Source organism: Drosophila montana, unplaced genomic scaffold (genome assembly GCF_035044405.1).
Source record: "Drosophila montana isolate Dmon_TW-CO22-7 unplaced genomic scaffold, ASM3504440v1 contig_1962_1, whole genome shotgun sequence".
Classification (NCBI taxonomy): domain Eukaryota; kingdom Metazoa; phylum Arthropoda; class Insecta; order Diptera; family Drosophilidae; genus Drosophila; species Drosophila montana.
In genome coordinates, this window is record NW_026996879.1 from 270,544 (window position 1) to 297,173 (window position 26,630).

The 26,630-nt window shown below is 39.3% G+C and overlaps 3 protein-coding genes and 2 long non-coding RNA genes across 7 annotated transcripts in view; 2 read left to right on the top strand and 3 right to left on the bottom strand.

Annotated features, from left to right (window-relative positions):
- LOC135426041 (uncharacterized) overlaps positions 1 to 26,630 on the top strand; it is a 126,932-nt gene that overhangs the window by 80,249 nt on the left and 20,053 nt on the right. For both annotated transcript variants that reach the window (XR_010435829.1, XR_010435830.1), the window contains one exon: positions 15,124 to 15,214. This is a non-coding gene — a long non-coding RNA (uncharacterized LOC135426041). The remainder of the gene's footprint in view (positions 1 to 15,123; positions 15,215 to 26,630) is intronic.
- Positions 2,394 to 2,983, top strand: LOC135441299 (uncharacterized). The gene is made up of 2 exons (XR_010438459.1): positions 2,394 to 2,488; positions 2,555 to 2,983. It is a non-coding gene; the product is annotated as an uncharacterized LOC135441299 (long non-coding RNA).
- On the bottom strand, positions 5,644 to 14,249 carry GlcAT-S (Glucuronyltransferase S). 2 transcript variants are annotated; one of them, XM_064700838.1, is made up of 5 exons: positions 13,227 to 14,249; positions 7,013 to 7,285; positions 6,454 to 6,716; positions 6,038 to 6,389; positions 5,644 to 5,967 (listed from the first exon to the last, which is right to left on the bottom strand). In XM_064700838.1, exons 1-5 carry the CDS (start codon positions 13,690 to 13,692, stop codon positions 5,906 to 5,908), a joined length of 1,416 nt encoding a protein of 471 aa, XP_064556908.1. In that variant the 5' UTR covers positions 13,693 to 14,249; the 3' UTR covers positions 5,644 to 5,905. The 2 variants fall into 2 exon arrangements, with proteins under 2 accessions (XP_064556908.1, XP_064556909.1); XM_064700839.1 differs by having other exon boundaries at positions 13,326 to 14,248.
- Trx2 (Thioredoxin 2) lies at positions 15,330 to 19,114 on the bottom strand. Its single transcript, XM_064700846.1, has 3 exons — positions 18,954 to 19,114; positions 16,007 to 16,153; positions 15,330 to 15,945 (listed from the first exon to the last, which is right to left on the bottom strand). Exons 1-3 carry the CDS (start codon positions 18,975 to 18,977, stop codon positions 15,796 to 15,798), a joined length of 321 nt encoding a protein of 106 aa, XP_064556916.1. The 5' UTR covers positions 18,978 to 19,114; the 3' UTR covers positions 15,330 to 15,795.
- On the bottom strand, positions 19,748 to 21,685 carry gcm2. The gene is made up of 3 exons (XM_064700840.1): positions 21,044 to 21,685; positions 20,894 to 20,981; positions 19,748 to 20,833 (listed from the first exon to the last, which is right to left on the bottom strand). Exons 1-3 carry the CDS (start codon positions 21,647 to 21,649, stop codon positions 19,824 to 19,826), a joined length of 1,704 nt encoding a protein of 567 aa, XP_064556910.1. The 5' UTR covers positions 21,650 to 21,685; the 3' UTR covers positions 19,748 to 19,823.

Here is a 26,630-nt window from a genome sequence, read left to right on the forward strand (position 1 = left end):
CAGTTTATCACCGAAGTGCACGCTATGGCAACGTTGTTGGTAGCATACGCGGCGTATGAGTTATCTGGCCATTTCGAGTCTCATCCGCATGCCGCAGCTTGCGGGTTGCATTTAAAGTTTAAGTGGCGCAAAATCACCGCCTGTAGAGGACTGTGTGCAAACAGCGAGGCAGCTACGAAGGACTTCACTTGCAACATCAATCGCAACCTCATCCTGCCGCCCGACTGAGGCGGCGCTGCTCTCATTACGTTGATGGCAGCGACCGCGCTGGCTGCGTATTTAATAAAGCGTACGCCAGCAACCGGATGCCATAGAATGGCAGTCTGCAGTCTGAGCCCAGAGGGCTGCCATTGGCAGAGTTTAATTAGCTTTAATGGCTTAATGCAGGGCATTTGAGCTGTCCTGAGTGGTTGGGCATGCAAAAATGACAGCTGCTAGGTAGTCCCGCAGTTTTAGTTGGCCTAGTTGACCCGTCGGATGTGCTGACGATGTCATCGGCATGATATGCAATGTCCGCATGACAATTTCCATGACAGCCCCTCGTTATCAGCTGCGCATGCATCACAGATCAGTATTCAGATATTTTTAAATGTGCATTAATAGTTAATTAGTTTGAGCACTTCATTAGATAATATTTATTTTCAATCCTATTACTATCCTATTACAAATTTTACCAAACGACGATTAATGTTGTTTCACAAAAATATTAAAAATTAATACTGCATTGCATATCAATAAGTTGTATCCCATAACCAAGTTCTTCACAGTGCTTATTCTTAATATTGTCAGGCTGTCATTCTGTCCATATTGAGTAGCCTTTTAAGCACCCGTTTATTCCACAATCATCAACCGTTGCAAAAGCTATAGTACTCAACTGAGTCGTTGGCCTCAAACCTGATCTCGATTTAGAAGACCCCTTTGGCTATCTTCACAAATAGAAACGTTGCCATTTTTAAGCTGTCATTTATGCCTAAGCATAGAAAATAATTTTTTTAAAATTCTTTTAGGTTAACTGCTTCGTTTATTTAGCAGATAGAATTACTGTGCCTGGGCCAATACCAGATATTAGCTGAAACCAACTTTTGTCAGGATCATTATTAATCTTTCAAGCTTAAATAGCTTTATATAGCAGCGAATATTTTTACAATATTTTGTGGAAAATATTTTCATACTGACCGTGTTTACTATATTTTGTTATCGAATTCCATTTCTTAATTGTCTCAGAGGATATTAATGCTGCAGAAGTAGTATATGTATTTTGATACCCATCGAATATGGGTAAATGAAAGGGTATCATGAAAATCAAATAAATCTGGCAGCTGGTAGAAAAGTGGCTAATACAAAATATTTTTTTTTTTTTTGTTTGTTTATTGTATTGAATCCAAAATAGCATACATTTTTATTACAACATAGTTGGCTTAGGTGATATTACGCCAAGCCTGTTTGGGTCCTCAGGCTTTATCGTGGACAAACGTCAAAGGCGGCTTTTTGAGTAAGGCTGCATCGTCACGTAGGTAGTCGGGGGACTCTGGGGCGTCTCCTATGTCGTGGTTGGAGGAGGTCCTTGAACGATCTTCTCTTGAGCCTCCTGACTACACACCTCCCAGCGAGGTCTCTTGCTACCCGGCTGCAGTGTCGCTGCAAGCGTTCGCTGTACCGGTTGGCGAATGCTCCGACTTGGCTGTCTATGGTCTCCATTTTGAGGTCTCTGTGCAAGGTAGAATTTCTGACGTACCAGTCAGCACCCGTAATTCGGCGCAAGGCCAAGTTTTGGAGTGTCTGAATCCGTCTTCGATTTGTCCGAGATGCAATGCCCCAAACCTGAATACCGTATCTCCAAGTTGGTGCCACCACGATGTTGTAAACTGCCCGTTTGCAGCAAAGTGGCAATGGGCTGTTGGGGTTTAGTAGCCAGTTGGCCTTGGCCATCTTATAGCGGCACTGCTTAAGAAGGCCGTCGATGTGCGCCCGAAAACTAAGCCTCTTATCCAGTACATAGAGATTGGATTAAAAACACCGAAGTTATTCCGGAATGTTTTTCCCTCAGTGTGAGACTAAGTGAAGAGGGCGTACGTGCTTATGTATGTGTGTGTGTGAGTTATGTAAGTGTCAGCAGTTGTGCCTTTGTGTACAACGAAACTTGAAAGTCAGTAAAGGCAATTAAGAACTGTGTAAAGGGGGTTTCTTAGTCGGGTACTTTGCGCAATTAGTGGCTTGGGTACTTAGTATAGGCGAGTTGTTTCTTTGTACTAAACAATTCCAATTTGTTTTTATCTTCCGCGGGGTAATATCGCTCAAAATGGACGCATTGCAAATATTTACATAATTATTTTACTACATACATTTAGAAATATTATTTAAACAATTGTGATCGCGGATACCTATAAAAAGCAACACTTGCCATTTTAAACCACAGTTGTTGTCTACTCTTCAAGCAGTGTAGCAGATACGATTTTTGTCATGAAACTGGCTACCGTATTTTTTATTGGTATAACAATATAATAAATTAACGAAGTATTGTACCCAACATAGCAATATACTATTTCATTTTCAGTTAGTTACTTCCTTATATGCTGCACCGATCTCTGCAGCAGCCGTTCGATACCGCCATGTGGATGCCCCTCCACCACTACACGATCAGATTGTTTAAGTAGAACCACCACGAAAGGATCACTTTGTCCCACACAACCAGCCCAACCAACTCAACCGACGCAACCAACTCAACCGACACAGCCAACTCAACCAACTCAACCGACACAACCAACTCAACCAACTCAACCGACTCAACCGACTCAGCCAACTCAACCAACTCAACGGAGACGCAGACAACTAACCCAACCAACTCAACCAACACAACCGACACAACCAACTCAGCCAACTCAACCGACACAACCAACCCAACCAACTCAGCCAACGCAACCGACACAACCGACACAACCAACTCAACCAACTCAACCAACACAACCAACTCAACCAACTCAACCGACTCAGCCAACTCAACCAACTCAACCAACACAACCAACACAACCGATACAACCAACTCAACCGACACAACGGAGACGCAGACAACCAACCCACAACTCAACCAACTCAACCAACACAACCAACACAACCGACACAACCAACACAACCAACACAACCAACACAACCAACACAACCAACACAACCAACACAACCAACACAACCAACACAACCAACACAACCAACACAACCAACACAACCAACACAACCAAGTCAACCAACTCCTAACTCGAGTGAAGGATCCGAAGCTTAATGTTAAACGTGATTAAACTTTTAAGTCATCGTAGTTTTCGGTTACAAAGGTTTTGTGTCAGCCGATCTTAGAATAATAAAAACCTTCTTTTTTTTTTAATTTTTAACAAAATAACTCCGAAAATAATTCTTACTATTTGACTTAAAAATAAAAGTTTTGAAAAATGTTATAATCCATTAAAAAAACATGTTTCTGTTGCGATATCTTCATTAAGAAATATAACACTTCATGGTATATCTGTTATTCTTTAGTCCCTGATTTTGTCTAGTTCGAACTACAGTTTTTGAATTAAATATATTTTCAATGTTTCTCAAAAGTTAAAAAATAAACAACTTTAATTTATGTGCGCCATTCAGGTACAGCTTCTGGATGAACGCACAAAAATACAAACAAAAAGCAAAAAGTTCCTTCGTATTCCCAACTCGAACACTTTAAAAACAATTTTCTACCAAGCGAACTTTAACTGAAGCGAATAAAAGATGCTGCGAACGGGGCTCTGACTATTTATTTGCCCCAAATTGCATTGGAGAGGGCTGAGAGCTGTGTGTGAACAGTTCAAACTTCCCTTCCCAAACGCACACACATACACACACACACACACAAACTCACTGAAAATCATTCACACGTAACAGCATTGAGACACCACCGGTGGGGCTCTGGAGCACTCGCTTGTTGTTGTTTTTGGCGTGCTAAAGAAACTTTGCCTCATAACTTCACATTGAAGAAGATGCATATGCAACACGTTCGTGCCATTCAGTGTTGCACCACCCTACCTCCCGGCCTCGACCAACTTGCAATTGAGTGCTGCTATATACATATATACAAATCCTTTTTCCCAAGTAGATTTAGCAAATATGTGTACATATATATACTCCATTTGTACGCATACCCAGGCATATATGTGAGGAGACGGCTGCTACGTTTTTCACAGGTGCGACTTTTGCAGCCCGTACAAAGTATGCTTCGAAGTATTTGAAATGAACTGAAACTCGACTCATTTGAACTTAAATGAATTGAACTGAACTGAACTGAACTTTGCTGAGTTAAACGGAAATGTAACTGATGAAAATGTGAGAGCGTCGAGTTAATTGAAAAATAGTGTTTGCTATTTTATGGCAATGCCCGCAACTCTGTTGACAATTCTTAGACAAAAGGCCAACAGATGGTTGTGCTTGTGGTTGGTCTTTTAATTTTTAATTAGTATGCAGGAGTTGTTACTTGATACTTTATGGGTCGGGCTCGGGGGTAATAATTTTTTCGCCAGTGGCACCTTTTTGTCCCTCAGCGATGGGTTTAAACAAAAGTTAATTTTCTAATTTGTTGATCCTTGACCATGTGAATATTTCACTGAATTATAAAAACGTTAAGATTTAAATTATATATTTAATTTAAAATCTCTAATTTCTAAACTTTATATAACTTTTGTTATTGTTACAAGTTTAGAATTTAGTTACAAATCATCAAACATTTTCAAAAAGCTCTAGCAACTCAGGCCTTCGACTTAAGTAATACTACATCTACTCAGTTTCCTAACTGACTAGGTTACAAAGACAACTGGTCTTTCTAAGTTCAGAATTCTAATATTTTATATATATATTTCTTCGTTTGCTTTATTTGTATTTATTTTACCATATTTATAAGTATAAGTAGTGTCATTTTGATGATTTACTTGGCTCATTATTGAAACGCTTGTGTAGCAATGTTCCCTGATTTTAGTCCAAATTCTATTGTGTGCCAAATGTCAATGCTTATGCGATGTTTATTATTATATATAAATTAAAGCTGATCTTTATTAGATAATCCTATGCTTAAACGTATGAACAGTATAACTGATGGCGGATTTACGATATGTGCCTAATTTTGCAATATACATATACCCATATGTATATATATATTTTTGTATACTATTAGTATTCGTTATTGTGTATACTGATTATTTACGTTTATTATTTATAAATCAATAAGAAAATGGAACTTAATTTCCCTTAGAATGAAAACCAAATCCATGATATGATAGTAGCTTTTCAAACAAGTTTTCAATAATGAGCAGCAAAGTCCTTAAATACTTAATAATAACAGTGACATTTATTTTTGTACCCATCAAAAACAGTTTCCAATTATAAGCTTCTTTGAAATAAAAAAAATCCGAAATTCGCATTGCAAAATACCTATTTGTTAATTAATATATTAATTAATTGATATTAAAGCTTTTAAAGCTACATATACAACCCAGCTGCCACATGATCATAAATCTAACTAAATTGGGCTTGCAAATTGTCTTTTCTTCTTATATGATTAAATGACGTAGTCTATAAGGAATTTTTGATAAACATAAGCGGGCTTATCACAATACAAACATACAAGAATAATTAAAACTAATTAACAATGTTACTACAATTTGTATTTAACATTAATATAAATATAAGAACTGAGGATAGGCATATTGTAATTAATCACAATTTAATATGCAAAAGAGATTTAAACCAGGTTTTTATAAGCTGTGCCTTTTGAGATAATCATAGACTCTAGAGTTTCCATTCAAGGAAATCCAACAAATTGTGCTTTGTTAGGAGTATTCTTAGACTTCTATAGTACGACGGTTTAACAGTTGGCTTACACTCGAACTGAGACTCAGCTCAGGAAGAAAGAGTGGGATTTACTCTTGCCATTCTTGCTAATCGTCGCAACGGGACCTGTTGGGAAAAGAGCAGAGTGAAACGTGATTTTATTTCACCTTAGAAATGCAAAACACTTCAAATGTACCTTCCGAATCCGAGGCGCTTGCCACACCCATCAGTTTAAGCGATCGAAAGAGTGCACCCAGGTTGGAGCGCCCATCTAAGAACTCGCTCTCCAAACGCACCACGGCAGACTTTTTGTTTTTGGTCTGTGTATGCCAGACAAGAATTTCGGTGCAATTCGCGCCTTTGGGCTCAATTTGATCAATTCGTAGTCCAATGCTGCGCAAAAACAAATCCTCCTCGTAGCCCGGCTTGTAGGGCATATTTACATTGGGATACTGCGACATGTAGGCCAAGCTCACAGCGAATCCAGCCATATCAACAGGCCAGCGCCGACCCGCCACCCAAGAGTCCAGAAAGGCCACTACTTTACCCTGAGAAACCCAAAAAAAGTTAGGGATCAGTTCTTGAATAATTATTTTTCTTTTATATACTTACATCCCGCACTACCGGCACACTGACCGCATATTCCGCTATCAGTCCAACAGGAAACATGGAGACTCGCTGGGTCTGCCTTATTTCCGAGAAAAGTCTCAGATCATAAGTATTGTCGTCGTCACCAAAATACAGTACACCATTTGTTATGTTTTGTTGATGCAGCCATTGCAGCGCTGCACGTCGATTGGCCACGCCCCGCGGCGCCGGCTTCGATTTACGAAACTCACTAGGCATGGGACTGGCCATATGTGCATAAGGAATACCTGAAAAACATATGTTTACATTAGTACAGAGTTTCAGTTAGAAACAGAGCTTATAACTAAACCCCTCCTCTCATTTAAAAATGCAGGAAAAATAATTTCATATGAGCCAATTGATGAGTACTTACTGAAAACTATTATCTAAAAACTATTTGTTAAAGATTTTATTTATAGTGCATACGTTTTTTTGTCTAGAGTGGAAAACTCTATTTGTAATCTTCCCACTTGAAATAGTAGACATTGCTGTATGGCACATTTTGTTCCTGGTATAAATTGATATTTATTGTAAATAAACCTACCGAATCCACTTAACAGCGTGTCCAGAAACGTATCACATCTCTCTTGATCATTGGCCACCAGCCAGTAGAGTCGAGGCACATGGAGCAGCGTGTATGCCAGACGCTTCAGTTCGGGTATTTGCTCGCGTCTGGGATATGTGGGCGTTACGAAATAAATCACAGGCAGCTGTGCGTAGGCACTACGGGGCTTATCTTGTATATAGACGCGACGGTCCTCAGGGCTTTCGCTGCATATGTGCAGTGGTTCATCCAGAGCGTGCCCGTTTGTACCATCTGCAAAAGGTAGAAAGAGACAGAGAGAGAGAGAGAGGGTGAGGAAATTATTTAGTGATCCGCCTAAAGTTGGGCAATGCAAAAATGAGCACGAATGTGTTATTTTTGGTCCCCTCTGCCGAAGCCACTGGCCAAGAAAAAAAACTGCTCGCGATTCGCAATTGTGTGAATCTCTTTTAACACTCAAATATTGTGTGCTTTTCATGTGGCTACAAATAACACTTCAAGTTCGCTATGATAACAATTCCGCCAGACTATTTATAATTTGTCTAATTACCTGCCCGTACAGTTGGGTCAGCCCAGACTTTTTTATATATGCTAAAATATATACATATTTATAAATATATACGTATATTTATAATAAATATCGCTCGTGTAAAGATGTGTCAACTTTTGTAGGCAAGTCTCTACATCTTAAGGTTACAACTAAGCGAATGCTTTTGTTGTAAAAGCTTATCTGTAATGTGATTATCTTCAAATTTAAACGGCCAGAACATATTGCGCGGGGAAGGATGTAATTGAACAGAATCTCTCTCAACGGTGATGCGAAAAACGTAGAGATCTAATAAGCTGTACGGAATTCTGCCAGCTATTCAAATAACTTGTGCATACCCTGTCCCATTAAAATTATTTAAAAAGTAAAATTAAGAAAACTACCTATTTTATATACCTTATATACATCTATCGACCTTTTATATACATCTATCTTATTAGCACCTATTCTTGATCAGAACTACAAAATTATCTGATATAAAATATGTAAATGATACACAGAACAGCCGTCATTATGTTTTTAGAACACCTTGTCGTTTACTCAAAATTGATAAATATTGGATTTCTGCCACACATGGGGCATATCCAATCAATTATGAGAATAAGTTCAGTGTATCCCCCATTGATGCAGTCTCGGAAAGGGTATTCGAATTTTTATTTGTTCTGCGATTTATTAGAAACGAATTTAATAAATGGTCGCATAGATGACTGGGACTAAAAGCTTTATTCGATAATAGTATGTATTTAGTGATATATTTATAAATTGCGTCACCAATGAACAATAGTATTAGTTCCGTTGATAAGGTTGCAAATAGATTACAGTATCAACAGCTTAGCACATTTTGGTATGAGATGGAATATATAGAAACTCATTTAACAGGTATTTAGTAAGCTATGGAATTCGAAAATGTCCCTTGGAATTAGAAATGTCTATAATTTAGAAAAGCTAATTTGACTCATAAACCCCTTGAATCTAAAATGCTTTTGTTTTAATTGCATTTTTTATTAACTTTTTTGAAGGCATTGTGAATAACTGGAAAAAATCTAGTATCCAAAATTTTAATTTATTTGTTAGATTCCATTGGCTGGCATGGTTAAATAGGAATTTCATATGTAAAGATTTTTGACAAATTCGAATCACATCTGAACCGAAAGCGGTTTTATCAAAATGAAATTCAATTACTTAATGGAATGTCGCATAGACAATATGAGATATACCTCTGTATTCGTTAATTCATCTGCCTTTCCTATATTTTATGCAAATGTGCGTTAATGTGTATTTCAATCTTCCATAACGATAAAAAAACGCATTAAAAAAATTCCCTTGATAGATCTATTTAGCCCAAAACACGCGAGCTAAAGGCAGGCGGCCCATTATAACAGCCCAAAACACGATATGTGAGCACCGATAACTTTCACGTGTGCATTAACGGTAATAGGTATAATTGTTGTGGTTGGTGGGCCATCTATCAATATTGAGCACATAAATTACAAGGGGACAACAACACATCGTCCTGCTGCTGCTGTAACAGGGCTCAATTTAATCACTAATTAAATATTGACTTGTCCCATGAGACGGCTCGGCCGTGCCCAACAGAGGAAGCAACGCCGCCTCAAGGGGCCCCCGGTCCCCATTGTATAGGTTGCAAACATCATAGGCCTCTGCTCTTGAGTAAAGTGTTTGCCCTTATACTTGCGTAAATATATAAGATACCGACAATCAAGTATTTGCATATATTAGAAATTTCATAAAATCACAATGTGAGCCCCCTTAGATACATATATATGTATATATATCTAATTTACTGGGCACCTAGTTCTCATTCACAAGTTGTTTTGTATGCCTGCCATAAACACCTGATAAGACACACATTTTATCAGGGTCGCGATAGTATTACAAAAAACCCATGTATAGTATTTTTATTATTTGTTATGGCACACGTCTGCAGGGGGAGACATTTTGCAATTAGAATGATTTGAGCTATGGGAGTTTTTTCCCAAAGCATTTGCTTTTAATAAAATGGTTTTGTTTTTATCAATTCGATGGCCTCTTGAGAATCGAAATTGAATTCTACCCATGTCTGAACGTGATTCATGGTTTCGTATTCAACGATCAGTGCTTTTGAATGAATCATGTGATATCTGCTGTGACATATAAGAAATGAAAATGCTTCTTTACGGCTTTGCCGGGACCTAAAACTGATTATGTTACATTACTCGAGAGTTCGTACATTTACGGACATTTGAATTTTGTCCACAATAACCTGCATATCATTACAATTCTAACAATATGGCAATTTTCAATTATGCGCCCGAATTTGTATTTCAGTTAAGTTTATTAATTGGTAACTGTACAAACCTTTTTGAATCGTGTAAGAACAAGCCCAGTTTGAATAATGGTTATTGATATAATGGTATAAAACCCGGTATTGAGAAAAATAACACACACTGTAAAATCTTAATAGAAACGTATTGAAAAATTTCATAATATATATCAATGGAAATGTTTACTTTTTCTAATTTGTATAATACGATATTGCATTTATTATTAGTTATTAGTTATTATTAGCATATTAGGAAATGGGCCAGACCACATTCTTCCTAATGAAATGTTTCGGAACAGAATTTGTGATTGTATTGAATTACAGAACGAGTTAGTTATATGTTATCCCATATTATATGAGACTTCTGCATTCATTCATTGTTATTGATTGACAAATGCAAAGTATTAGTCAGTTGTTCTGGGTTACTTATTAAATTAGTCGGAGAGTCCATACATCAACTACTCTATTGTATTTATAAGTATAAAAATTTATTTCTCTATGCACGTGCTGTTCCCAACAATTTGCCTAATCGCGTGCAATTTTAATGCCAACTTTTGGGTCAGCCCGAGCGACCGGATGAATGCATGGGTATAATTTAAAAATCGTAAATATTTATGTAGCAAATTTGAGTCCGTGACTTGTCCAAAGTGCATCAACTGCCAGCGTGTAAAAACAAAAGCAATGGCAAAAAGAGGCGACACGCGGAATTCAAATTTTGGAAATCGACCAATTGAAATGGGCTTAAAGCTGAGAATTGCCAATTCCAATATATTTGTTAAGTGCTAAGAGCAAGCGAGTCGAAATATTTGGTTAGAAAATCACCGCAAGCGAAACGAAAAGGCAGCACCAATTGGCAAGGTGTACGGAATCGGGTCGTGAGTAGGGGGCTATAGCTTTTAAAAGGCAATTAACTGTACGTTTAAAAAATTACCATATATATAGTTTAAATATATATAGAGCTGCCGAGTGTGGAAAAAGTGCAATTAAGCCATTTAAAAATATGTCCGAGTCGTTCGAGATCTGCGAGACTTGACAGTTTCCAATTTGGATTGATTGAGCAATTGCTGAGACTTGAATTAAATATGCAACGATCTTATTTACCGTGTGCTTTAATAAGTTAATAATGTTTTGACCATTTAAATTGTCAAGCTAATGATCTACTAAGAAATGGATCGTTAACCGTTTTTTGGAGAATTCTGTAAATTCTAATCTTCGTATAGTTATAGTCATGTATACGAAACATTGCAGAGTCAGAGATACAATAAGTTACATATCTGTAGCTAAGTTAACCAAAAGTCATTTTATGAATTACTTTGTTTGCTAACAGAAGAAATAATATATTATAAGGAGTATTTATTTACGGCAAGATTTGACTGATCATTTCACAAGAAATTTAACTTGTAGATTTCCAGAAATTCCATAACAATCTTATAAATGATGTCACCCTCTCTGGCTTTGCGGCTAATAAATATTTACGCTAAATTGGTTTCTCGCTCAAAAAGCTTTTGGAATTTCGCAATGATCAAGAGGATGACAGTACGCATGAATGTACCAACAAATTTATTAACTTTCAAGAAAATATTGCGTTTAATGATATATGGAATGGATCTGTTTGCAGAAGCAGAAGCAGAAGCATTAATAGTTTTAATAGCCCATTTGAAATTCTAAACACACATCAAAGACGCCTTCCGGATGCGAATCCGGGTCCGATGCGAATCGCGTGCTGATGCACCGCTAGAACAATGGAGAATATCGATCGAAATGTGACCCAGGCAGAGGCAGCCGCAATAAAAGGCCCCAACTGTTGGCGAAATTATCTAATAAATAACGTATAAGAAATTAAAACCAGAGCCGGAAAATGTGGCCTTGGCATGCACCGTGACTGAAAATGTGATGGCTATTAAAACGCACGAAGATACCATTTGCGGAGCGGGTGGCGGGTGGCGGGTATCGATAAAATATATTGCTGAAAGAGACAATGCTTAGCAAATTAGGCCAATTACGGCTAAATAATAAATAGTAACAACCACAACGACAACAACAGTTAATAAACTAACTAAGGCAAAACGCAGGCCCACCCGTCAGCTTACACGGAGTGATTGCCGTAACACTTTGGAGCCTAGCCAACGGCTGTCCGGAGAGGGAACAGGGAAAACGGTGTAAACCTAAGTGAGAGTGAGATTGAACGATAGTGATGGATATATAGAAAGAAAGAGAGGGCGCGAGAGAGCGAGAGTGCGAGTAGAAGTGAGAGGCTTTTGGGTGTCGAGTGTTTGCTCGTTAGTCAGTTGCTTAGTTTACTTGTTTACTCTTTCAAAAAGCAGGTATTTTGACTATGTAATTAAATGTATAACGCCTTGAGAGAGACATTCTTTCAGAGGCGAGGTGACAAAGTTATAGTTCTATTTTTTTTTAAACAGATTATACAACAAGATTATATGGCTGTCAAAGGAGCCTATATATATATACTGTATATATACTGAATATATACTGTTTATATACTGTTTATACAGCTTACATATACATTACAGAGTATATACAGCTTAAATCTTTCATTAGACATAAGTATTGTCTTTATTTTAGTTATTAAGTGTTGGCAATTTTGATTAAAATAAGACTACTTTATGTAGTAACAATATCTAAAATCGATTGACCGTATTTGAGTTAAGCTTCTTCTTCTTTTGTTAATTAAATCTTGCACATAGCATGGCATTTCTAAATATTGGTTTAGATTTCAAAGCACCATGTTAAAAACAAATCTGCAAGCGTATTCAACATTCATCGTAAAAAAATACCTAGCATATCGTAATTTATTTATTTTGAAAGGTATCTGGTGGGGATGAGCTATAGTGACCTATGAAGCACCTCTCCACCAAAGCTACCACTAAATTAACTGGGTTATTAAAAAGGGCATACAATATACATGGAAATAATCATTAATACTAATCACTTTTTTTAGTTTAGAGATGGATTAATAATCACGAACTTCACTAGAAAATCAAAAGTCCCCAAAATGAGTATTGTGTAGCGCACTCGAAAAGTGAAAGTCTTGGCTTAGATTCACTTTTAAATAGTTTACAACTGTTGCAACAATGCATTGCCTGGCTGGCGGGCGAGAGGGGAACTTCGAATGATATATGTACATTTACATGTGTGTATGTATGTAAAATGATAAGGACAGACCGCGCCGGCTCAGACGGTTAAGGTCTGATTAACTGGTCATTCACTTGTATCAGGAAAATAATACAAAAAAATTAAGAAATTACTTGGAATTGAATATGGGGTGTAGAGCATGTATGCATGAATGAATTATGGGGACTGTGGAGAATGGAGAATAGGCTTACGTATGCGTCCATGATTGCGCTTGCTTATGGTTGCTTTGAATGGATGGTCTTGTGGAATCTTCTCCATCCCTAAGATTAGTTTTATGTGCCGCCGCTTACCTTTGCCGTTGTGCGGCTCATAGATACCATTGGCATCCTCCGCTCCTCCGTCGTTGCCCTGGCCCGACGATTGCGGACTGACAAAGAAGTAGCCTACGAAGCAAACGCAGATCACAATGAGCAGCAGCATAATAGAGTAGCTCCGTCTGCACGACCATGCACTTCTCAATCGGGGCGCCATGCCCATGGACGGCAGCTGGTCGCCCGTGGCAAGAAGCTGTGGATAGCAGCGTGTGTGTTGGTGCTGGTACTGGCTGCTCCGCCCGCCCTGGCCGCACGACTGCTCGTCGTCGTCTTCAATTGCCCAGCGTTCGTCGTTGTCGTCGGATGCTTGCGGCTCGAGTGGTTGGTAGTAGGCACTTGGCATTGTGCGACTGGCCTACAGCGGGGCACAGCTGTCGCAGCTCCCAAGGGGTGGTATCAGTGGCAACTGCAACTGCAAATGTAGCTGCAACTGCGGCAGCTGATGATTGGGACGCAGACGGCAGAGATGACGACAGCGCCGGGCTGTGTTTGCCATTTGTGTGTGGACGTGACTTCTCCTTCTCTTCTCCTATCTCTTCATGCTATATAGTATATATATATTTATAACGGCACAATTTGGACATCGCCTCGCATTTAATTTGATAATTTTCAACAATACAAATTATTCTTTTTTTTTATTATTATTATTATTATTATTCGGCCTTGGGCATTATTATTACGATTATTATTATTATTATATGGCAGTTGTCGCCTCACAAAAGTCTATAAACATCATACAAACGCACACTTGCACTCGCACACAAAACACGCTCGAATAAGAGAACGCCGCCTGCTTTTTAGCTGCTAAGCAAAACACAAATGAAAAAAGTGTTGCTTAATGTGCTTTTATTTATTTCGACTGTTATTCCATTCGCTTTTGTTGTTGTCTCGATGAGTTTGACAGCAGCACTGACGGCTGTGGCAGACAGCCCACTTTTGTCTAAGAGAGCACAGTCGATTGAACACGCTCTCTCTCTCTCTCTCTCTCATTCGCTCAGAGTTTTGGCACAGAGTTGCTTTGCAATGCCTCATTTTGTGGTTGATGTCTTCGCTTGCCATGACAAATTTTTATTTTATTTAAATAAATTGGCGGGTTTTTTAAAATAGAAAAATTATTTTCACTTGAGAGACCTCGCAAGTTTTTGCATCTGTAATAAAATTTGGAACAAATATCCACAATCAAAACCAACTACATCTAGTTTGATAAGAAACCTTTGTAACTGTGAGTATGGCGACTCTAAAACTGTAAATGTTTGACAAGAATTTTCAACTATTCGAATGATTTTAAACTGCGAAAGATATACGTTTTTTTTCGAGTTGCTGACACAAAATAGGAATAGGTCCCGCCGCGTGGAATCCCTGGAGTCTATTTTGTTTTCCAAGATGACTTAACCAAACTTTTTTTTTTTTTTCTTTTAAGGTATCTTGTATATCCTAAGCCTAGTGCATTTTTTTTTATCAAATAAACAAGAAGACTAAAAATTGGGAAAGAGCTTGACAAGAATAATTATCCTTGTGGTGCTAAAGTTTTTAATACCCTTGCTTGCAAATATCGGAATAGATCATAGAGAAGCTTGTAATTGCAAGAGTTCAGTTGAGATATCTCAAAGGAAAAATTTTAACTACAGATCATCCTAAGGATATCAGTCTTAAAATCACCAAAACACTCAATTCTATATTTCATTATAATTACTAATTATAATATTAAACGCTTTTTATGCTCGACTTTGAATTCTAATCTCTGAAAATACTTGTTTTGTTTTATAATTTATAGAGACCAATTGGTTGGCAATTGGAAACTTTACAGACTGGCGCATATCTAATCTAATCTGCAATATTTTACCTTTGCACCTAGTAACCGAAAGGTGAGTGAATAAATGACTTGAATATTTTATTTTTAATATTTTGAACTTCCTTGGCATTCACATTTGAGTGAATACCCTGGAATACTTAAAGTTTCACAAGTACGAAAAAACAAGATTGATACTTTGATTTACATTTATTTATTTGATTTACTTCTGTTTGCTGTTTTCGTGAAACGTTTACAATTAAATTGCGTTACAAAAAGAACCCGTCTTAACTAGTTAGTAAATTAAGCAAACAATTTACTTTAGTTACATGTAAAGCCACTTTTGTATCTCAATTGTTTATGCTGCGCTGCAGTGTGGAACACGCCAAATAAGTTCGGATACTAATAATGCAATGAATCCGCGTAAATCAAGTGCAATGATTGATTCGATAAAATGTTTCCTATTATTTTTGTTTCTTTTCTTTTTTTTTTTTGTTGTTGTTGAACATGTCACAGGCAACGTTGCACTTATGGAATACATAATTAACTAAATGGTATGAAGAAAACTCAATGATACACCTAAACGAATTGTCTTTTCTGGTCGCGGGGACAATCCATTGTGAAGAGGCATTTGGGTTTAACTGTTATTGCGTTTGCTTAAATGAGCTTCTGAATGGTCTCGGCCAGTCGGTTGGCATTGGCGCCGGCGAACTCTTCCACCTTGACGGAGTTCTTGATGAACAGGAACGTGGGCATGCTGGAAATGTTGTACTCCATTGCGATGTCTTCGCACTCGTCCACATCGACCTGGTTGTGGCCAAACAATGATTAGATTTACATTTTCACCCTATTTGGGAAATCTTTTTACCTTGATCACGACAATCTTTTCGGCATACTGCTGCGAGAGTTCCTCCAGCTTGGGCGCAATCATCTTGCAGGGTCCACACCAGGTGGCAAAGAAGTCCACAACGACCAGCTTGTCGCCAGCATTCGTCAGCTGCGTCTTGAAGTCGTTCTAAAAAATACAAAATCATGTTCCACAATTAGTCACAATGTTTCCTTTCGTTTGATGACCCAATTTTGCTAGGCAAATACAGCCCCGTCGAGGTGTAGCCCAAGGTCCGTGTTTTTTTTTTTTTCATAATTTCATCATTTAATTTAATGCTATATTATGACATTGTATTTTCCCGATTGTGTTTTATATTTATAATTCGAATTTGTATGGTGCTTATCATGAGCAGGGCCCGAGTTTGCAGTCTATCGATTTGTTTTTGGGCAGCTACTGTAACACGTTCCGCTTATCAGTGCGGGCCAACATGTGTAAGCATTATATAAAGCAACTATATACGATTATGTGCAAATCTGTATGTATGTCGGCTGCACTATATACTTAATACACTTCAGCACCATTCATATCTCTAGCAGTTTAATATTTGTATTTCGACTCTTACTTATTTGCCGACTGACTGCCCCTCTCCGCTCGACTGGGCCATTTGCTTAATTGCTTAACCATCGACAACGTGTCTCCTTTGAATTGGACTTGACTTGACCTGAACTTAACTCATGACATGCTTTGGTTTTCCAATGTGTCTGTGCTAGTTTCCTTTTGAGTTAAATGAATTTCCAAAATATTTTGCATACCATTGGCATTGGCTGTATTAAATTTCAACAGAATTATTTTCTTATAAATTTCATATTTGCGAGTTCTTTCAGAATTCAGTTGCTATAATGAATTAAGACATTCAACATCCAATATCATTTCAAATTGTTTCCCTATCGAAAATATTTAAAATTCTTTTCTTTTTTCAAACATGAGCTTTGCCCTCAATTCAAATCAATATCAAAATCATTTATTTGCCCGTGGGCGTGTACTGTACTTTTACACAAACATTTGCTTTGACTTGGCCCAGTACGAGCTCCCGTTTCTGGTCAGCGCCTGTCACGTTTTCTGAAATGACCTTTTATTATTAATTGCGCTCATTTCCAGCACGACATTCTGTTGGCCATGTACATGAGGCGCGACTAAAGCCCGATGATTCATTGTGTTAAAGTTAGTCCAGAGTTGAACTTCTAACTAGCCGTAGTTAGCGCAAGAAATGACTACCCTTAGCTGGTAATATATTTGAATTGGACTCTGCGATAGGGATCTGTTCACGAATCAATTGTAATTATATTCACAAAATGTGACTACGATGCAAAATACTTGGAACCGGTTGCCCCTATGCCAAGGCCATGTTGGCTATTTACCCATTTATATACATATTTAACTAGTTTTGGTATTTGTTTTTGTTTCTGTTTCTGTTTGTGACCAGAATTTTGCTTGGCTTGTCTCATTTTATAGCTGCCTACACAATATCTAAAATCGGGATTTAAGACATACGAATGATTCACTTTATGACCACATATTATTTAATCATCTAATTAATACGAAACAAGATTTTACTCACGGCAGTTAAAATTAATCATTCATATTTTTAGTAATCAGTGATTAACTTTACACATGACTAAAAATTAGTCAATTATATTTCAAATTGCATATTTAAGTAGAATAGTGAAATTTTGCTTTAAAGATGTCTTGTAAATGTGCAGCTTATAAAATGAGGCAACCCAATAAATTATATACATATATTCTCGATCATAATCTGTGTCTGTGCTTCTATGTGAACTCTCAAACTTATGTCGGAACCATTCGGATCAGAGTACTATCATATATATTATAGCTGACATAGGAACGAACTATCGCACAAGGGTATATTTCGAGCTTTATCGTTTTCTTTATATATGTGTTTTTTTTTTTGGTGAGGAAGTTTCTTATCTATAATTGACATTTTTTTTGTTTTCTATGATGGAAGTATTTCGTTTTATAGTGCACATATTTTTGCAGACAGCGTTTTTATAAATTTGGTTAAGAGTTTAAGTTGTTATTTAATTCGTAGGGCAAATATAGATTGTTTTTTTTTTCTATTTTATTCCTATGGGTATATATGTATATACAAACGTATTTTTAATAAATTTATGATTTCACGTATATTGGTAATCGGCAAAATTAAAAGAAAAGTGATCGTACGCTAATTTTATGTTCTTTTAAGTGCCTAACCCATGACGTCAAAAGTCTTAAAGCGTCTATTGCTCTTTGCGACTAAGTACAAATTTTTCATAAATACATAAACTGACGCAATATCTATAAATTGTTAATTTTTAATAAGAAAGAATGTGTTGTTTAGTTGTCGTAGAGACAATGCGTCACGACTCAAACCGGTTTGGAAGCTGAGTGGCCCGCCAAAACGATGTGTAATATCATTAGAGGGTAACTTGGAGGTTAACCCACCCTGTGCCAAACTGAACAGCCCAAGACTTTGCATACTGATAAATAAACTGCGAACTCATTTTGATGATAATGGGGTTTGTCTAACGAAATGGCCCATGTGGTATGGTTCCTATACTTATAGGAATGTATATATGCATGCGATTATATTATTGTAATCGAGTTGTTTTCGATTCTTACGGAACGTATCCAAAAGGCACATAAAAAACTGGCACTTTCTATCGCGTCGCGTTTGCTTTGGTGCCCAGTTCGTACCGAAGAGCCAAAAGAGATGATATCATTGTTATATACTGGCTTTCGATATATTTTTTGTGTGTGTATATATTTCGAAAGCGTATGGTAATTGGGGCAACTAACGAAATGAGTGGGAAAAAATGATTTTAGTTTGGCGTTGTCTGGCGGTCCGGGGTGGTTAATTCGCTTATTACTTAACCCTGATACGACACAGGAATCGTCCGAAACTATGTTAATCCGCTTGCAGAATACTCACCACGTCTTTAACAGCGTACACCATTTTGTTTAATTTTTTGTTGGGGGGATTAAGTGGAAATACAACCGGTAAAAATTAGTTTTCTTAATTAACGAACAGCCGCAGAGCACACGCAACCAACTCGTGGGATTTTTATATACCAAATGCCAATGTTCAACGCTTGGACCCGCTGTCATATATGACCAAACGAATTCAACATGATAAAGAGCGGGAGAGTGAACGGGTTTGGTTTGGTCTGGCAATGCCGTTGAACTGGCGTGTGGGTGGTAAGCTCAGCAGCGTGGTGTGCGGTTCACCTAATCCAGTTCAAAGTTAAATATTTTTTTAAATTTCTTTTTAAATATAATATGTTTTTCATTTTAAATGTAAAGTTCAACTAATTATATAACATAATTTTTCAAAATACGAGTGTACTTGCGAAATACAACACTGCTACACAACGCTTAATCAATACTAGATGGCGCTGTATGTGCGATGTGTACGCTTGATTTCTGCTAGATGGCGCGCGCGTGTGCATTAGGCGCTAGGTCTTTGCCCAGGTTTAATTTAGCTCAATAGGAAATTCATAGAAATTAAATACTTAGTGAATCAATTTACTTTGTTGTGTTGCTATACTAAATTAAACTCTGAGCTTTATTTTTGTGCAGGATTTGTGTAATCCAACTCCAAGCTCTTTGGTGAATGAGAATTTTCTCCGTGAGTGGTACGCTAGCATTTAATGTAGGAGTGACCACACACAAGATTACAAATCAACATTTTAATAATATATTTTGCCAAAAAAACAATAAGAACACTACGCAATGCTACACATTGAAATTAAGATTTCAAAACTAAACATAACCTGGGTCTAAGAACTATGAGTAAGTACTATCAATGGGCCGCGTGTGTTGATTGCGGGGCGTGTTGCGACGCGTGGTGTAAATGATGATGGTGATGGTGATGGTAGGTCAGCGTTGGTGTAGGTGGCGCCACAGCAGTTGGCGCAATGCCTACGCTGCTCGACGCAGCGCTGCCAGTGGCGGCAAAGCCGTTCGCCGCCGCCATCTGTTGCTCGTAGTTGGCATAGTGATCGTAGTAGCTGCCGTAGCTGCCAGGATCGAGACTCGCATTGCTTGGGTTCATTACGCTGCCGCTACCGCCGGCGCTGGCGCTGCTGATGCCGTTGCCATGGCTGTGGCCGTGGCCGTTGCTGTTGCCCGGCGCTGTGGTGCCCGTGTCGAAATAACTAACACCACTGTAACTATTGGCGCTCTCGTAGTAGTGTGCGTGGCCGGAGACGTTGCCGAACTGCTGCTGCAGCTCGTAGTCGGATTTGTGGGATTCGCGATTGTAGTAATAGTCGTAGTTGTCCTCCACGCTGGCCGCATAGCCCGGCACAGGCTGCGTCTCCACGGTCGCATTGTACTTGATGGTGGGCGTCGTTTCATTCTTGCAGCCCAGCTCCGTGCCGCTGCCCAGATGCTTTATTTGTGAGTAGTTGATAAACTCCGGCTCTGGCGTCGCCAGCTGCGGACTGGACTCGTACGCCAGCTGCTGGCAGCTGCCGGCGATGGCATTGCTGTAGCTGGCATTGGACTGAATGTTGAGCGCCGGCTGATAGGCGGCCAGCTCCGAGATGCAAGTGTAGGGCAAGCTGGGCGACTTGCTCGGCGCGGCAGTTGCGGCAGCGGGCGTGCCATGGTAAATGGGATAGTTGTAGGTAATGTGCTGGTGGTTTACGGTAAATACATTCCCCGACGACTCACAGGGCGCTGCATCAGCGTTGGCCAGCGGCCAGGAGCTGCTCATATAGTTGGAGGACTGACTGAGCTGATGGGCGCGCGTGCTGTCCTCCAGATAGCTGCACGTGCAGTGGCTGTACGTGGTGCACTTGCCACAGGCTGTGTGTAAAGGTCATATGATTAGAATTGCCTTTACAGAAGTTGTGCTCCGATCCTTACCATTGAACTGATATATCTCCAGGGCCGAGTGGCCCAGCGGATTGCTGGCGGTTGTGCGCTTGAGCACCTTTCCCATGAGATTCTGTTGCTGCTGACGGAGGGAGTCGCACATGAATTACTCGCAATCGAAAAGCTGATGGCGCAACTCACCTTCACCTGCTTGACCAAGCCCGCTATGACCGACTTCTTGGGCGCACCGGCTGCCCTGGCCGCGGATGTGGTGCCTGCCTTGCTGCCCGTCAGGGAGACCCGGCCGAAGGCACGCTTCGAGACGCTGGAGTTCTTCGGATCGGGCCGCAGATGATCGTGCACGCCCTTGGCCTGAAAGAAGATGGCATTGCCCGAGTGCCGCCAGAAATGTGTCACTGGGTAGCCACAGTGTCCGCGGCAGGGCTTGATCTCCAGTCGGCCGCCGCGACAGCTCTTGTTGGGACAGGCCTTGCCCTCCTGCTTGCGTCGCGCCTTGTCGCATATGGCCGGGCGCAGATTGATCTTGGAGCCGTTGGGCAGCGTGCAGTGGTGCGAGCAGACCAGCACGCCCAGGCAGCTCTTCTTCAGTATGTTCACGTTGTGGTTGTTGGTGTTGCGCATCGCCCAGCCAGAGATGTGCTTCTTGGCCTCCTCGTTGTGCACCGAGTAGACCAGACGTACATGCCCGTCGCTCCACTCGCTGAACTCATCGAACTCCATGTCGGCCACCTGCGGCACGATCGCATCGTTGATATCCCAATCCCGCTTGCCCTTGTGCGTCGTCATCCCGCTGGACGATGGCTGCAAGTGAATCTCTTGACTCTGCTGGCTCGGGTGGTGCTGCTGTAGCTGTGGGTGCTGCTCCGGTTGAATTGAGAGTTGTTGGTAGTGCGCCTTGAAAGTGTAGCCATTTCTGTAAGGAATTCGACTTGTCTTAAGCTAATCCTTAAGTTTGCAGATGGGATAAAATATCTTCCAAGTTAGTCCGAGAAGCACGTAAGATTACTTGACTGTGGTCCCCACACCCTTTTTGCTAATAGGTTTCCCTAGGACAGTTTAGTCTAATCTTTAGCCGGAAAATTTTTGCAAGCAACATCTAGCTGAGACTAAGTTCCAAGAATATGTGGCCCACTCCGACTGCCTGATCTCTTATACATAATTAATTTTCATCAGGCTTTTTAAGTCCAGCTTTTCAGGACAATTTCTTTTTGGGGGTCCCTAAAGGAAAGTGTCAACAGCAATGCATATTATTTGAAAAGATATTATAACAAAGTCTTTAGATATCGTGCGTCGTGGGAAAGGCGATGTTTGACACGTTAAAAAAGACTTGGCTTGAGTGAGAAATTATTTGTATATATTCTTTAAATTTCTTTCCCTTATAAATTAGTATCTATCACATCAAAAAAAATGTTTGTTAACTTTAAATTTTATATAAACGTTTGATTCTGTTCCGTTGCTGCTCCTAACTAAATGGATAAAAAGAAAGGTCTCTCTGCCCTTCGACTGCTCTGAATTCTCTTAAATTTGCTTCAACTCCCTTCTGAAAGCTTCTTTGCCCGGATATGTGTTATTATTTTCCAATCTTTGAGCTAACTTTTGTAATCAGTGCAATCTGACTATTGCATAATTTGTAGACAGTCTGAATAAGACTTTGTTAAAAGTATTAAGATTAAGATTAACATCTTTATTTGTTATAATTTTGTCTGATAAGATCCTTGCCTGGACTCTCTTTTATGGATACAATTTTTATGTTTATTATTAATGATATTTTTTTAAAATCCATATAATCATCTTTCCTAATATTGACATTCAGCTCATCAATTTACTTAAGTACTGAAAGCTGAATAAGAGCAATCAGCCAATCAAATCAATTAAATACCCGTGGGTAACCTTAGCTTTTATCTGTACTCTCCTCAAATTCGAGCGCCTAAGCTTAAAAGTGCTTGAACTACACTAAATGCACTTGCTTACAACGATTATTTAAATCGCATCTATTTAATTGCTGTGGCATCTCTAAAAAGGTCTTTATGGAACCTCCAATCTTAATTCACTTCTAAACGATTCGTCTGGAATGCTCAGAGCGCAGTTTATTGATATCGTCTGCGTGTGGCGTGGGCTTCAAGACAATCAAATCAAATGCTTGGGTTTATGCGTGTCATGGAACGCATAACTCTTCGCGGCGATGCGTCGGCTTGACGTGGCAACAAGCTGGCCGGGAAGACAGCAGGCACCGTTAGGATTAGCCCAGTTAACCCACCAAGTAATGCAAGCTGCCCCGCGAGGTTATTCGAGCGCCAGCTTACAAAATTATTGGCACTTAAAGCGCCGGCGCTGTGTGACTCATCAACAGATCAACGGAGAGACTCCAACTCGTCTCCGTCTACACTCTCGTCTCGTCTCGTCTCGCCTCGTCTCTCTCGTGGTTGCCCCACGTTTAGATTTATGCGGCAAACGTTTAGTGGAGCTCGCTCTACAATTAGCAATAAATTTGTCGAGGCAACGCGCTGCATTGCTGCTCATTAGAGGGCGCCCTGTGGCCCCAGCCTCTGAGTGGGAACATGAAACATACGTTTTTTTTTTTATGTGTACCAGGAAGACAGCAGGCCGCTTGGCCGCTTGGCCCTTTGCCCAACTGGGCTCTAATAAGCTGATACCTGATCGAGCGCCTGGTGGTCCGCGTTCAACCTGTTCCACGCTTGTTGTGCCTCGTGTTTCGGGTCTCGTTTGTCGGTTGTCGCTTTGTTTTGGGCACGTAAATTGACTGCTTGACACTTCGCAGCGCTTATCTGATATTGATAGCGTCACTTCGTTGTTTTGGTGGCTGTGACATGTTCTATTCGTTCTCTCTGTCTCTCTGTTTGGATCTGCCCATAATAACTTTGTCACCTACAAAATATGTCTATATACAAATCGCGGCTTGAGCTCGGCTCGAGCATTTGGGGACCCTTTCACTGGCCCAGTCAGCCCCCGCGTTGGGCCCTAGGCCCATGATGTGTGTGGTCCGTGTTCCCCGCGGCTTTTTCGAGTGTTATTAAGCAAGTCTCTCCCCCCTCCTCCTCCTCCTCCTCCTCCCCCTTCTCTCTATTAGTCTCTGCTCCAGGGCTAGGCTGCTCAGCATGATAATAAAGCGCTTGAAATAATTTAAATATTTTTTGTGCCTATGTCGTTTTTTTTTTCTCTTCTTTTTATTGGATTCTTGCCTCTTGTATGTTTTTTGCGCATACCGATTTATTGCTTCAGCTACGTCTTATCATTGCGTTTCGTAATTGGCTCAAACTAAATTTCGATCAACTCTTTCCTGATTTGATTGTGTTAGTTTACTATAATAAATCGGATAGATATCAGGAAGACCTAACATAATTATGTAAATCGGACAACTATGATGACAATTAGATCTGTTCGTAAGGGTATTCAACTCTCGGCACTCTCATGATATTTTTCTCTCTAGTTTTTCTTGCATGTAATTGCGTTTTTAATGGGAAAAACATATTTCTCGATTCTCGATACCGCAAAAAGTGCTTAAATATTATTTTTTAGTAATTAAGATAAGATTTGGTTGTATTGTAATTTCAAGAAGAAATTAGCCTACGTCAAATGGGCGCTTTTGACCTTTTGCAGTAAATTATAAACAACATCGCAAATAATAGCAAAAATCAAAAATCAAAATATCGCATACGACAGATTTTAAAGATGCAATTACTTTAGATTCCAAAATTGATGATTGAATAGTTGGGCTTAAATTTATGTAATATATAATTTTTATAGCAAACAAAATTCATATTTTGTATAAATCAACAATAATTTATTTGGAGGATTGCCCTTGGAGGTTGTAAATAACGAGATTGTGCCAAAGTTTTTTTCTTTGCTTACTTCGAAAATAATTGCGTAGCTTGAGATTATGTTTGCGGTAGCGAATTTATTTATTGGAAAATAACTGCTGATATAGCTATGTATATAACAGTCCATACTTATTGAAAATATATTATTTTAAAATTACTTTTGTTATCTTAAATAAATGTTTTCTTCTTTGAATTCATTTGCACCCGCACTCACAATTATTCAACCACAACTACGTGTTTATTTCTAAATATAAAGTTATTTTTGAGCTTAAAAAATGCATTTTTATTTCGAAGGCGTGCAACTAAACTAAAAAAAAATAATTAATAAATGATTAATTTGTTATATTCAGTTGTTTTGTTATTTGGTAATTGATTTTGAGCTATTGAATTTTGAATCTTTGTTTTTGATCCATACAAAAATGTTACTCAAAGTATTCTTTTCGACCAAAGTAACTATGCCCCTCTTGAGGTTTAATATAATCTTTGGCCTGGCTTATTGGTAATAAGTCAATTAATTTACCAACACATTCAATAAATTAAAATATTTTGTTTCCTTATCCAATAAGCACTGCTGAATACTTCATACTTTATCATGGTCCAAATACATAAAGGGATTTAAATAAATTTCTATATAATACCCCTCATTGTTGTTTGATAGTAGTGTGTTTAATTCATAGAACCAAGACTAAAATAAGTACATTTTATTTTAAGTAAAACTCACATATCATGAATTTCACTTAATCAATTCGGAGATAGTAACTAGAGCCTGGCAAAAGTCTCGATTTGAGATGAAAAAAAAGGGTATATTTGCGGTCGATCGTTTTGATTTTCGAAATATATGGCATGCTCGGGTATTTTGGAATCGTTTCGATTGAAGCTTTTTATCGTAAATGCGTGAATGTTTGTATATTAATAATTCTTTGAATGCCTTTGTCTGGTGTCAGGGGACTTGAAATCGCAGAGGAGAGGCTACCAACGATAGGCCAAACAGAACTTACAAAATAACCATATTCCAAACAAATGCGCTTAATCCAGAGTATGTGTGTGCCTGTGTGTGCGAGTGTGTGTGCGTGTGTGTGTGTGTCAGTGTATTTGCGTCGTCGATGTGGTCTGATGAACGATATATCCAATAAATATGTAGTTGAGCTGTGAGATGCGCACTTGTCAAACTGTTGTCACTTCACAATTGCAGCACTTGGCCATAATAATCGCATCGAATGCCGCCGCAATGGCGTCAATAGACTTCCGTGGGCCTTAACACAATTGTATCTTTATCTAACGAATAGCCAGCAACCGTCGCTAGTTTGTTCGGCTTGAGCACACGCAATGACAACGGCAACGACAACGACAACGACATGGACAACGGCGACGACAACAATGACGACCTTTCACTGTGGCAACCTGTGCGCGCTGTGTGCAGCAGGGCAAAATTTACGTATCTGCCAGATAGAAAACAACAGAAAATAAAATGAGCATATGAGACTTCGGCTGAAGACAAAAACGACGCTGCCAAAGTTTTGTCAACAATGAAATGATATTATGGCTGGCTCCACCTACAAAAACCAACAACAGCCACACACCAAGCCGCTGAGAGACGCACAAAGAGACGAGCATATTGAGCGGACGGACCCATTGGACGCACGGACGGACCATTATACACCCGCATAAATTTGGCAAAAACTCCACAAACGACGACGACGACGACGTCGGCGCACAATCAACAGCCAACTCCATCGGCCGTAGGGAGCTGCAGACAGAGGCAGCAGCCGCAGCTGCCGTTGCTCGTATGCTCGCTGCAAATGTATCCGTCAGATACGAGTACCATTATGTGTGTGCGTTTATGAGTGAGTCTGTCTATGTGTCTATGTGTATGTGTGTGTGCGCGCGCGCTGGCAATTCCAAGTTCATTCCAGTCGTCGCTGATTGGT

Bases quoted from the DNA above. Each gene is read 5' to 3' on its own strand.
- gcm2 (XM_064700840.1), bottom strand. From the start codon at position 21,649: ATGACGACGCACAAGGGCAAGCGGGATTGGGATATCAACGATGCGATC. The intron at 20,982-21,043 runs GTGAGTTGCGCC...CTCCGTCAGCAG, and splicing joins GCTTGGTCAAGCAGGTGAAG to CAACAGAATCTCATGGGAAA. The intron at 20,834-20,893 runs GTAAGGATCGGA...CTTTACACACAG, and splicing joins GGAGATATATCAGTTCAATG to CCTGTGGCAAGTGCACCACG.
- GlcAT-S (XM_064700838.1), bottom strand. From the start codon at position 13,692: ATGCCAAGTGCCTACTACCAACCACTCGAGCCGCAAGCATCCGACGAC. The intron at 7,286-13,226 runs GTAAGCCTATTC...TACCTTTTGCAG, and splicing joins GCGCAATCATGGACGCATAC to ATGGTACAAACGGGCACGCT. The intron at 5,968-6,037 runs GTACATTTGAAG...TTTTCCCAACAG, and splicing joins AAGCGCCTCGGATTCGGAAG to GTCCCGTTGCGACGATTAGC.
- Trx2 (XM_064700846.1), bottom strand. From the start codon at position 18,977: ATGGTGTACGCTGTTAAAGACGTG. The intron at 16,154-18,953 runs GTGAGTATTCTG...TGTATTTTTTAG, and splicing joins TGTACGCTGTTAAAGACGTG to AACGACTTCAAGACGCAGCT. The intron at 15,946-16,006 runs GTAAAAAGATTT...GGCCACAACCAG, and splicing joins AAAAGATTGTCGTGATCAAG to GTCGATGTGGACGAGTGCGA.